Below are 12419 nucleotides of genomic sequence, written 5' to 3'. Positions count from 1 at the left end.
TGTCGCCGCGTCCACGGCGAGTAAGACCGAAATTGGTGAAGCGGGTGGGGGTTTATTTCGTGATGTTAAGCTTTTTTTTTTTTTTTTTTTTTTTTTGCGGGAGTTTCACGGGGATCTACTTCTACTCAGATCTCGTCTCACATTGTCTTCTTTCTTTTCTTATCAGATTGCGGGTGTTGCGTCAAAGGTAAAGAGATGTGCTTCCATCGGGCATCGGCGGCGCTTTCTCGCGATTTTCCATCCTCGGCCGTGAGGAAGTGAAGAAACAGCGCGGTTCGGCGGGCGCTCTCGAGTCAGGTAGGCATATGGGCCTCGGGAAGGGGTCCCTCTCTCCATTCCAAACATGGGAAACCCCGTGTAAGTCAACAGTTGAGCCGCTGCCAATCTTCTCTCCACTATCAGAAAACCTAACCCTCGCGTTCCCGTTTTTTTTTCTGTTCTCTTTTTTAACTTTGGCCCTTGACATCCGAGCCAGATATTGCGACACTACAATGGTGACTTGGAATGGTCAACAAAAGTGTAAAATCGTGTCACCAATGATGAGACTGGGCTTTGCCGCGCCATGCTGGCTTTGCATCTCGCCATCCATCGCGACAGCTGGACCGTGACCTCCATGCCCATGTTCATGTCCATGTCCAAGTCGTGAGTCGTTCAGGGTTGGCATGGGGCAGACAGGCAAACGAGCGGTTAAGATGACTACTCTTGAAGCCTTGTCCTCACCTTGACTTGCTCTAGCTACCTACCTACCCTACCGAAGACTGCTCAAAGGACGGAGGACAGCAATGAAGGACATGAAGAGGAACCGGCCGGAGCTGGAAGCAAGACTGCAGAAGGAAAAAGGTTCAAAGTGCCGTTTCGGGCGACGTGCATAAGACTAGTTGAAGGGAGCGTGGGGGTCTCAAACTCTGGGCGGTTCCCCGGTACTTTACTACTTGGTAGTTCGCGTAGTAGCCGAGATGCCTGCTTTCTTCTTGCTTTAGCTAGTTGCCAGCGACTACAGAACCCCAGAGAATAACTCCTTGGCCTTGGATCAAAAGCAGGCGTATCCGTACCCTGAATATGAACACGGCATTGCTAGCCTCTCTCTGAGTCCATAGACAGACAAGATGGGAAAACAAGGCACGGAAAACCTGCATTAGACCATGACCTTTGGGGAACGACTGGGGAAGTCGCTTACATCTTGTGTAACTCGTGAAGCAGTCACGTTTGTTTCCCATTTTCCCTTTCGGTTCTAACTTCTCACCCTCTACCACTCTATGCCCCCCCCCCCCCAAATCAAACCATGATGGAAATGATGTAAGACGACGAGGTGCCCTGGCTTCCAGGTTGCTTTGTGAGGTAGGCAAGGGATGGTGATCATGGATGGATGGGTGCATCGGCCACTTCTCCGTGCCCTTTACTACGTACCTCACCTTACCTCACCTCAACCTGGGGTCTGCTGCTACCTCGCCCGTCACCTCTCACATATCAACTCTCACCACCACACGGGAAGCAACGCTGACGGGCGTCTCTCCCACAGATACTGTACCAACACACGCACATGAGCGCCCAATTGCCTGGAGCAGCATAACAGCGGCTGACCTCGGCATGCGCGTCGACTTGCTGATTGAAAGACACGAAGAGGGAAAAAAAGGCCATCACGATTCACCCTTGTTAACCCCCGCGGGGGTTTTACGACGACCGCGCTTTTGAGCATCCGTATGCTCAATCGGGTCTACACGTCAGGTCATGGAACAGGTCCTTGAAGATGGTCTTCGACAATGACACGTCTGCAGACAGCGGCATTCACGGCAGTTGTGGATTTGATCCTCTCAGCTGAACCCCTCAATCCCGCCGTATGCTCATGCTCAATCAACACCTTGAGCCTAACTATTCGTTCGAATACGCTACATCATCTTCACAATAGCAGTCCTCAGCTTCGACACCCCACCTCATCTCCGACGCCATTGCGTCAGACCAGTAGATTCAGCCAGCCCACGGTGCGTGCCTGTGTAGCGGCCCGCGAGAAGAGGGAGGAAAAAGCAATTCTTCGTTTCCTTTCTCCCCCAGGTCCGACATGGACCGTGGACCAGACCCCCCGCAGATCACAACGGTTCCTGAACCTTGTCCGAACCCTTTCCCTTCTGGTCGTGCAACTGGCTCAATTGGCCTCTCTGATTTGCTTCGAAATCGGCGCTCCATGCACAAAGTCATCGGGGTTAAGCAAGAAGCATGGGTTCCCTCCAGACGAATTTTACTGTTACGGCGGAATACCTGGTCCAATACCTGTAGGTACTGCGTCAACCCCCCTTACTAATAGGACGGCTGCTTTCTGCTACTGCAAGGTGCCGTGGCAGCTACGACGTCCGGGTTTCCCATTATCGACAAGCCGGGCCAAAGAGGAACGACAGGTGTTTGGGATGGACAGGTCCTTGGGAAGAGTACAACCTGCCGGCGAGCGCCCACGGCTCCAATTAGACGGCGCAACTCTCGGTCAACTTGTGAGGGCGCATGGTGAACCCCGCTCCTCTCGGCCAGCAATCCCACAGTCCGCCCCCATCCCACTCTTCCTATTCCCCTCCCGCAACCCGGCCGCTGTATCCAGACCAAACTCGCAAAACCCCCATCCCAGAGCTGCAACCTGGGATCCGATCCCTCCAGCAACCGCGTCCAAATGTCACCCTACCAGTACCAAGTCTGCGAAGTCCCTCGCCTGGCCGCTTCTAAGCGTTCTGCTGCTGCTAGGGCTGGTCATGGACCCCCAAATCAACGACCTAGAGAGGTCGGGAAACCTGACTCTCCAGAGAAGCATGGGTTGGGCGACGTCGCGGCGGCGACAAACTCCCGACGACGGTTGACTTGTGACACCTCCTCAGCCTGCTAGCGATGCGTCTAGGAGTCGAAGGAGCAGATCGGTCCAGCTTGGTGCCCCGAATACTCGGTCGCGGCTTACACCACATGCAGATGGGAGGTATTGGCAGGTACAGTACGTCGGTCATCGTCACCGCGCACACCGATGACAGCATCGCACACCTTTTCGGGAAGACGTTGGATCATCATTCACAAGTTGGGTATCATATGTTCAAGCGACGAGACGTGGCAGATTGAACATGATTCCACAGAGCGAAAGGCAATAATAAGTGGTTTACAGGGTTTGTCACTGAGCGGAATACCTCTGCTCTCGCTCAATTGCCCCATTCGGCATTGTCTGCATCGCCGGCGTGGGATGCTCAGTTCTCACGAGAGCACTTGAGACTCTCAGGCTGACAAGAACACGGAAGACGAGGCAAAAACCCTCAATGAGCCCACTTGACTGGAGACAGGTGATACTCACCGGTTTGCCACGATCCATCATCTGGCCGGAGCTTCGCCGAGGTCTCGACTCTTGACCTTTGGCCAATGAGTCTTTTTCATTCATCTGCTCGTCGTTTTCTTCCTGATCCAAGTCTCTGGAGAAATGCTACACCAATCATCTTCTTCCCTTTTTTTAGCCTTTGATCGTGCTTCCTCAAGTCTCCGATGGATCCCCCCGTTCGTCCGTGCTTTTTCACTTATCTCTGGTGTTGCGGAGCAGATCGTACCCGTTCCCAGATCCACAGATAGGGGACTCACCAAGGGCCTAAACGTTTTGGCGTTATCTCAGACTATGACTGTACACCCCCCGGTCCCTCGAATAGCGTCTGCCGACTTATACCTAGGCTCTGGCCAACTATGGAGTATGTAGACTCGGTAGCTTCAACGTCGGCGGGACAAACAGCGGCTAACGAAGGATGTGAAAGAAAATTTCGAAATATGGTTCAATATCGCGTGTACTGCAGTACCAGAGAGGTCTTTGGCGCGGTTCTACTAGGCTGTCCCATCGTCGTCCACTCATACCAGTGCTGTCGTTCCAACCCGCCGGTGAGACTGCCCACGCTGTAAATCACCGAATGTTCACCGAGGCACACCTACCCTACTCCCGAGTCCCTTCTCATTGTTGTCACTGGCGTTTCACCCTATTGCGAGAAATGTGCAAGTAAGGTTGAATTCAGAGCTGCTTCTGTTTCCTGTTAAGACTCGGGGGTCATGCCGCACACGGCATAGTAGTGCTCCTCGATAGAGAAGTGAGCAGTGCCGTGCTCGGCTGCCGTGCCGGGCGAGCGGCCCCAGACGTTGGTCCAGGCCTTGCCGACTGACTCGGAGTACGCTGGCTTCTCGTTGAAGATGAGAAACTGTCGGACCTTGTCGCTCTCGTTCTTCACGATGATCTCGACGTTGGCCATGATGAGAATTAATTGATAGTGTAGGTGTTTCTTATAGAAGATTGTTGATTGGAAACTCAGGAGATGAACTTGATGGAAGATGGAGGATGCGAATTGTGAATTGAGCGACGTCCAAAGAGCCTTCAAATATCCATCTTTTTTGTCTAGTACAGCTTTGTGTGCCTGTATGTCGATATCGTAGACCTTCTGTGGGTGTATAGTATCGATTGAAAGCCTTGATCGCAAACATCTCACGTACGGGCAGTTAGAATGCATGCATCGAATACTAGCCTTGCTCAGCCTACATCTAGGCACACGAGCAAACTCAGCCTCGGACACGATGCGCAGACATGCCTAACAATCACATCTCGCAATCAGACAGAGTTGAATTGAGGATGCATACAGCAACACCCTCAGCTAGCCACAATGTGATGGGAACAAATATGGCCAGACAGAAGTCGAGTGTCAGGTGTAGGGTCAGCCGGTGGATGGATGCAGGCTAGACAGTCTGAAAACAGTGACAGTAGGATCTTTCAGCTCGGCATACCACTTATAGTTTTCATGAGGCCACTGGCAGCGAGCCGGTTCAGTTCCGTACGTACGACACTTCGAAGCTTTTGGGAAACAACGCATAGTAAATATCTCGGAGCAGACCCTCCATACTGCGGACGTAGTGCCTAAAAACCCGTGTATGTATGTCTGACTCGCTATTGTATCTTCTGCTTCAGGATTGTACAATACTAAGATTACATCGTGATAGCACCTCATTCTGAGGCGAACCTGAACCATCAGAACGCGTGAAGCCTCCAAGGATATCCTACCGGACACTAGATTTGTGTGTCGTATTGACGGCTCCTAGTAGCTGAGTGAGACAGAGCAGGATAAAAGTTAACGCATGGGCATTTAATGCAGGAATTCCGCATTGAGTAAAAACAACAATCCTAAACATCACATCACATTTGATGTCACATTCTAAGGTAGGAAAGAAGGAATATTATGGATATAGATTGAGGATGAATAGCATGCCGAGATTCGAGTCCTTTAATGAACTCCAATCTTCCGCCTATCTCTATTCAAAACCAGTTTTAATAGTAATTGAGATAGTGTATACGAAGCTGCAAAGCCTTAGCCCTTGTTGTGGTCTCCCCAGTGACTGGGGTCACTACCCAACTCCAAAACGGATGAATATCCAGCTGGACACGTATGTACGGCCCAAGCTATACCCATGATAGTGGGCGAGTTCTTGTCCTGGATATGTTAATGATCCAATGTCGTCTCGTCAAAGACATTCTAAAGCCTTCAAGTCGAACCAAGACAGTCTTTCCAAAGACAGTAATCTTTACTAAAAATCCGAGCTAGAACGCGGGTCGTGGCTAGCTGGTCGACAGTCATGTGTAACTTTGTCTCTCACTGCCCCGCACTGCGAGCCGTGCCGAAGTTTTTGTAGTGCTGCACTAACCTTTCTGGTAGTCGGACGTGATCGAACGGTGGAAAAGTCAAGTTTCAGCTGAATGGGATCACCGCAATTTGCCCAATCATGATCGTATTCAGTGCTCAACATGCATGTCAATTGACATGTAATCCTAAAGCGTAATGTAGATTCTCGCTAATTGCCACCGTCATCCGTTCCAATGACGGATTTGGGCTGAGCGAGGTGCGCCTCGTCCTCTGGCCTCCATCAATCTTAGCACGCTTGAATGATTAAAAGTGACAAACCCATATCCGCCGCACCCCAAGGTTGAAGGGGTCTATGGATATTGGCAGGTGAGATATCAGTGTCCTGAGTCTCGAGAGAGTGATTGACGAGATCTATTATTGTAATTTTGGTGCCAGTAATTATCGAATCGATGTTACTATTACCAACTACTCCAATGTTACGATATGCTATCGTTATTCTATCTTCAGCTATGCTACCTACACCTCGAGTCGCTATATCATAGGGCGATGGGCGTTCATCCCTCAACGTCCATACATAAGTTACCTTAGTGTCATATTCCAGCGTCGTGAGCTGCTTGAGTAGTTAGGGCATGGCCGTGACCTGCTGTCACTTGGCAACCTTCAAATAACGTACCGCAGTGAGATCAAGCGCATTTCTCAAGAGATGCATCCGGCGGGCTGATGGTAGCCACACTGAATGGTGTCTTAACAAGGAGTGGCTAAATATACCGCCTGAGGAAGTCGCACACGGAGTAAAGTCAACCTCGTTGGACAGGATCCGAAGAAGCATTGTTAGTCTGCCAACGTTTCGTGGGCGTCTTGTGAGCAGGAGTATCTCTCTGTTGTATGTGCCTGTCGCTGCATATAGTGACCGCTGACCATGTCCCATCAACCCCCTCACAAAGCTTGTGGAAAGGAGTCTACAACTACACTCTGCTTATAGACCAGTTATAGTCTAGTAAAAGTCTTTCTGAGTTTCTGAGGCTAGCTGAACGCTTCAAGATCAGACCACATGGCAGCCACAGAACATGATCCAGACGGCCTCGCATCTGCTGACTGGTTTGGCCTGTTGCGTTCGATGACAACGTCTGAACGAATGCGGCCGCAATCCAGTTGTCACTTATTACCTGTCAGTCGTGACAGTAGCTTGACGATCATCACAGATTGTTGACAGGCGCAAGAAGAAGCCACGCTAAAGAGCCGTGACTTGTTCAATGTTTGATGTAGAAGCTGAAAATAGTGGCTGGCTGATGTAAACTTTTCCGAGAACGGAGACTGGCTGCATCAATTTTTCCACCCACGGACTGTGATGAGGGCTCACAAGTTTCGGTGTTATGCTCCATTGACATTTTGCCCACACGGTAGCAGGGTTTGGTAGCTCTGAAAGCCATACTCTTACTTTTTCATATCCTCTTGCGATACACATATATATTAAACCCTCTCGGTTGTTTGCATTTTTCCAGATTCCTTGGCTCATTCAAAGTACAGTTTCGCAGCCCTCGCAATACGCATCATCCTCCTACGACAAGCCTTACAAACATGACAAACACATACAACATTTCTGTTCTCAATAGGTCCGGGTCTGGATCGTCCGGATCTACTCAAGAATACACCATTAGCTACCCGGACGGAGCTTCAACTGGCACCAAGACGTTCAAAGTCGACGTCAATGATTCCAAGCTCAAAACTTTTGACCTTGCGGCTACCCAGGGTAAGCTCAGAAATGTGCTACCAGAGCGATATCGATCATCTGACATAATTCCCAGTTCCCTTCGAAATCAAGTTAAACCCAGGAGGTAACCCACATGCCGCTTTCACTCTTGGCGTGAATGGGGCTGGTAGAACGGCAAATGTAACATCTCAGGAGAATGGTACCTTCGCAGTTGCGATTGTGTGAATCCTACGAAGTTGGGTCGGAGCCAGGGCTGGAGGATGAGCTCGTTAGTTAAATTACGAGGAGGAACGTTAGCTTAGACATATGCATCCGTTACTGTCCTTGCGCAAATGGTAGCTGCGCGAACGAAGCCTGCGATAAGACCCCGGTGTCTGTAGGGAAATATGTTGCGTGAGCGACGACGTAGAATAACGTATAAAAGCCAATGCATCTCGCATCACTCTCAAGCATAGGTCGAAGAATTATCAATGTCCAAGGGAAAGACTTGCGGCACGCTATGATAGTCAACATTCCTCAACCATCACATATGGTAACAGCTATGTATCTCTGGCCCATCCAGGGTTTCTTAGGTCTGTCTAGATGACTTGTCGTGAGGAATTTCTGCATGAATAATGCCTTACGAACAGAATGGCTGGGATTGTTGGCTCCGCTTGTTTTTCTTTTGCCTACGAGTGTGAGAGGGCTTGTGCCCGTCAGTTGACTTGTCATTACCACACAACTGACGGAAGAGATGCATGACGTCGACTCTCTCGGGGGACAAAGCGACGCCCGCGAATTGTCCGCTTGCCGCAGTGACTGACTATACGGACGCGGCATGAGCCTTCTATTGTATATATCCTTGTCGGCGTCGGCCGTGTACCGAAGTCCAACGGATATATCTCCGAAAGCCGCTGAACAACGTGCTCGATGTCGTTGTGGTGCTGACTGTGTGGTACAGACCTGGGGATGGAGAAGAGGACTATGTCTTCTTGCTCTTTCCCCGTGGGCATACCAAGCTCCTGCCGAGACGGTAGTACGCGGCCATTGGTGGGTGACGTTGCCACATGCAGTTGACCCCGGGCGACTCCTTCGGTCCTGGTCGGCCACTTTCCAGCAGTCTTTGATGCTCTTGCTCAAAGCAATCCCCGCCGAGAATGTATGTCTCCATGAAAACCGGTCACGGAGGGCATTATAGCCAAACCCGGCACACGGCAGACCAAATTCCAGATAGATAAAACGAGCATCATCCCCTCGGTTTCTCCTGCTTATTTCTTGATACCCACTACCACCATATTCCTCGGGCTCTCCGCATATTCAAACACCGTCTCGACCCAGCAGTCCCGGACGAGGTCGTCGTGCTCCTTCAAAAACAGCCAGCGGTCCGTGACGATGAGGGACTCGACGACAGTGGCGCTGAAGGCCATGAGACTCCACACGGCCGCGACTTCCTTCTTGCGGGAGGCGTACTCCCTTTCGTACACCTCAATCTCCTCGTCCGTCATATTCGCCATCTTGTCGCGGATCACGTCGCTGTACTGGCTGTACTCGCGGTTCGTCGTCAGCTTGGCTACGGCGCCGCGGACGTAGTCCTTGAGGGACTTGTAGCACGCTTTTCGGAGGGAGCCGATGATGACGGGGTTCGTGGAGGTGTTAAAGGGGGATTCCCTCTCCTCTTCCGTCTGGTTTGAGGTTTCTTTGCCTTCCGTGCCGGTTTCGGCGGCAGCATCGCGGTGGTAGACCTTTGAAATGACACCGCGGTCGAGAAAAATCTTTTGCAGCACCGCGCGGAACAAATGACGCGTGAAGAAGTCGTCGCTCTCGGGCTGCGTCCAGTTCTGCGGCGCCTGACACGCCATCATCCTCGCCGTGATGTTCATCCGCACCCCGTGTCCCTTGTACCCGGAAAGCGTCTCACTCAGGGGGAAACCCTCCGGGTCCCGCCTCGCCGATTCGCGCACGACGCGGCCGTTGAGGGCCTGCAGGCTGGGGCGGGCGTACCCGGCCAGCTTGTAGGTCGGCGGGCCGAGCTTTTCCGTGAGCAGGTTGTAGCAGCAGCCCACGATGGCGACAGAGTGAATGGCCGGGTTCATGACAAGCGAGCGGATGCCGTAGTGAGAGAGGTTTCCGCACGAGTGGATCGAGACGGCCATCATTTTGAGGTCTTGGGATGATTCCTCCGGGAGTACCTCCTTTTCGATGCGTCCAATGACTTCGGTCAGGTCGCCGCTCTCGAGCCTGCCGACCACGTACGATACGGAGCCCTTCCCCAGCGCGCGGTTGTATCGCGGCTCAAGCTCCTTGATGGGCCTGAAATCAAAGTCCTCTGCTGCCGCTGCGGCGTCGGGCGAGGCTTTCGCGGGTGCCTTCTTGACAACGTCAGTACCGAGCCTGTCAGCCTGCATCTGCAGCCACAGCTTCTTGTTGCGCATGACGACCTCCTTGCTCGCCAGGCCTGAGAGCACGTCGAGCCCCTTTGCGCCGTCAATGTTGTGCTCGCGGCCCTCGACGGCGACGACGTGGCGGTTGTAAGGGGGCAGCGCGAGGGTACGGCCGAGGTAGTTTTGGCCGCTACCGAAATCCACGAAATGCGTCGTCTCCTTTCCCCAGCGTGAGGCGATTGAGCCGGCAAGAGAGTCGACGTAGCGCGCAAAATGGGCCACCTCGTGGACTTTCTTGGGCTTCATGCCGACGGCGACGGAGCGGGAGAGCTTTGGCGGGGGTTTACTCTCAGACGTGGTGGGGGAGAATGTCCTGCGAAGAGAGAGCTTGCGGATGCTGCGAATGTAGTTCAGGAAACTCTCTGGCGGGGCGACTGTCATGGCGTCTAATGGCAAGTTATCGAGGTCATCTCGCATGAGGAGGTCCAGGAGGGCGTCGGTGCCGTAGGAGAGAAGGAATGGTTGCCATTCCTGAGGAAGGATCTGGGAGAAGAGGCCCCTTTCGTTCGTGAAGAAGTCGAGGACGTGGACGCCACCGCAGAGGATTTGGAAGATGTCTGTGGTTGTGGCAAATTCGAGGAGCTCCTCAACGTAGGCTTCTGGCGAGGGGAACTCGTCTGAGCAGGGGAGGGGCTTTTCTGGTATCATCTTTTTTCTCAGTTTGAGGCGCTTTTAATAATGTGTTTCTTGTGTGCGCAGGTGACTCTTCCCTGGGTTGAGTGATTTATGAACATTCGATATATCAAAGAGCATGAGTAAGATTCAGTGAGTGGCTCAGTGAAAGATGGTGAGAGCTTCGTATGGGAGTGAGTGACTATGTGGAGTTGTAAATGGCGGTTGTGAAAATCCCACTTACATTAATTTGGTCAATGGAGGGGAATTTTTCTCGGTGAATGAGGGGCACACCGAGAGGTCGAGCAGGGGTCTTCGGTGACGTGCATTGTCTCGGTGAGGAATGCTCAAACGTGCCGAAGAATCTCCGGAAGTACCCTTACACTTCCCCGAAGCTGCGACCACCAGTGACCTGCAAAAGTGGACACCTATGGAAGACGGGGACGGGAGGTAGCCGTGTCCGTAAAGGTAGCTCGCACCCACCCGACCCGGCCGGCCGCCAGACGCGCAAACGTCATCCCAGGCCGCGTTTACCTAACAGGGTACCTAGATTGACTACAGATCGCCAATTCCGCCTCGACGATAGGCATTCCCTCCTTCAATACCCTAGGACCAAGCTGCAACCTTTGGTTAGAAACCACATCCTTTGTGAAGAGATCCTAACCGCAAGCCAATGCGTCCGCGGATGCGCCTTTCCAACCCTTCGCCAGGATGATGTCCTCCGCCAACGAAGAGGATCCCTTCCTCCAAGTTCAACAGTACGCATCGCATCCCTTTCGCATCCAACCACATACCACTATGCATCCTTCCTCTAACTATCACCTCTGAACCAAAAATACTGACTAAGAACGCACAAAACAGAGACGTCCTCGCCCAACTGGACTCAACCAGACCCCTATTCACATCCTACCTACGCATCCGCTCCCTCTCAACCTCCCCAACCTCCCCCGAACTCGCCTCCGCCCGCGCCGACCTCGAATCCGCCCTCGCCTCCCTAGCCGAAGACCTTGCCGACCTCGTCGAGTCCGTCAAGGCCGTCGAATCTGACCCAACAGCCTTTGGCCTCTCCGGCCCAGAAATCACGCGGCGCAAGAGGCTAGTCCAAGATGTCGGCGGCGAAGTAGAAGACATGCGCGAGGAGCTCGCCAAAAAGCTCGGCGCAGCAACAGCAGGAGGCAAGGGCAAATCCTCAGCAGCAAACTCGGACCTCCCCGATCCGAGCTCCTTCGCCATAGGCGACGGCCACCACGGAGACCACGACGACGACGACGACTACGCAGCCGAGTTCGAGCAGCAGCAGCAGCTCGAGATGATGCGCGAGCAGGACGGCCACCTGGACGGCGTGTTCCGCACCGTGGGCAACCTGCGGCGGCAGGCGGACGACATGGGCCGCGAGCTCGAGGAGCAGAGGGAGATGCTCGAGGTCGTGGACGGCGTCGCGGACCGCGTGGGCGGGCGGCTGCAGACGGGCGTGGCGAAGCTACAGTACGTGATGCGGCACAACGAGGACCGGCTGAGTAGCTGCTGCATCGCCGTGCTCATTTTTGTGCTGATCTTGTTGCTTATTTTGTTGTTGATTTTGTAAAAAAGGGGAGAGTGTCATTGGCTTGCTGCCCGGCGAGACCGAAGTAATGATGGATGGCTGGAGGGATTTGGGAATCATTAGAAGACGACAAAAAAGGGAAGAGTGATGGCGAAATGCCGTTTCTCTTTAAATTGAGGGTTTGGGAGTTTATGGAGCGTGTTTGGAACAATTGTCAATGAAGTTTTTTGTCTTTTACTACTTTGAGAGCCTTTCATCTGGGGGCTATGATAGATCTCAGTCATCCAACTCACGATACGCAATGTCTAGAGTACGTGTTTTTGTATCCTCCCCTAGCAGACCGCCCCAACTTGCTTCAATGGATGAGCCAAACCAAAGCCCAGACCCCGTGCTCATCGCAAGTCATTGTGAAGTCTTGCTGTTTTGGTTCTCTTAGGTGTATAAGCCACCCCCATGCCAGGATGTCCAGAAACGCCATAGTATGTGTACCCCCTTGAAAGCACTTCCCCAATATT

At 52.6% G+C, this 12419-nt stretch overlaps 5 protein-coding genes across 5 annotated transcripts; 3 read left to right on the top strand and 2 right to left on the bottom strand.

The window, feature by feature from the left end:
• Positions 1-1760: 1760 nt before the first annotated feature.
• On the top strand, positions 1761-2837 carry CPAR01_08389 (uncharacterized protein; the record flags this gene model as incomplete). Its single annotated transcript, XM_060492657.1, has 1 exon — positions 1761-2837. The coding sequence occupies one exon, from the start codon at positions 1761-1763 to the stop codon at positions 2835-2837; it is 1077 nt and encodes a 358-aa protein (XP_060349027.1).
• Positions 2838-4028: 1191 nt separating this feature from the next.
• CPAR01_08388 (uncharacterized protein) lies at positions 4029-4241 on the bottom strand (the record flags this gene model as incomplete). Its single annotated transcript, XM_060492656.1, has 1 exon — positions 4029-4241. One exon carries the CDS (start codon positions 4239-4241, stop codon positions 4029-4031), a length of 213 nt encoding a protein of 70 aa, XP_060349026.1.
• Positions 4242-7196: 2955 nt separating this feature from the next.
• CPAR01_08387 (uncharacterized protein) lies at positions 7197-7554 on the top strand (the record flags this gene model as incomplete). Its single annotated transcript, XM_060492655.1, has 2 exons — positions 7197-7368; positions 7424-7554. 2 exons carry the CDS (start codon positions 7197-7199, stop codon positions 7552-7554), a joined length of 303 nt encoding a protein of 100 aa, XP_060349025.1.
• Positions 7555-8576: 1022 nt separating this feature from the next.
• Positions 8577-10397, bottom strand: CPAR01_08386 (uncharacterized protein; the record flags this gene model as incomplete). Its single annotated transcript, XM_060492654.1, has 1 exon — positions 8577-10397. One exon carries the CDS (start codon positions 10395-10397, stop codon positions 8577-8579), a length of 1821 nt encoding a protein of 606 aa, XP_060349024.1.
• A 675-nt stretch (positions 10398-11072) lies between these two features.
• Positions 11073-11946, top strand: CPAR01_08385 (syntaxin 6; the record flags this gene model as incomplete). Its single annotated transcript, XM_060492653.1, has 2 exons — positions 11073-11119; positions 11223-11946. 2 exons carry the CDS (start codon positions 11073-11075, stop codon positions 11944-11946), a joined length of 771 nt encoding a protein of 256 aa, XP_060349023.1.
• Positions 11947-12419: the final 473 nt, after the last annotated feature.

Source organism: Colletotrichum paranaense (assembly GCF_030867605.1).
Source record: "Colletotrichum paranaense strain IMI 384185 chromosome Unknown Scaffold_6.1, whole genome shotgun sequence".
NCBI lineage: Eukaryota > Fungi > Ascomycota > Sordariomycetes > Glomerellales > Glomerellaceae > Colletotrichum > Colletotrichum paranaense.
The sequence above is the reverse complement of the archived record's forward strand: the minus strand, read 5'-3'. Positions and strand labels throughout refer to the sequence as shown.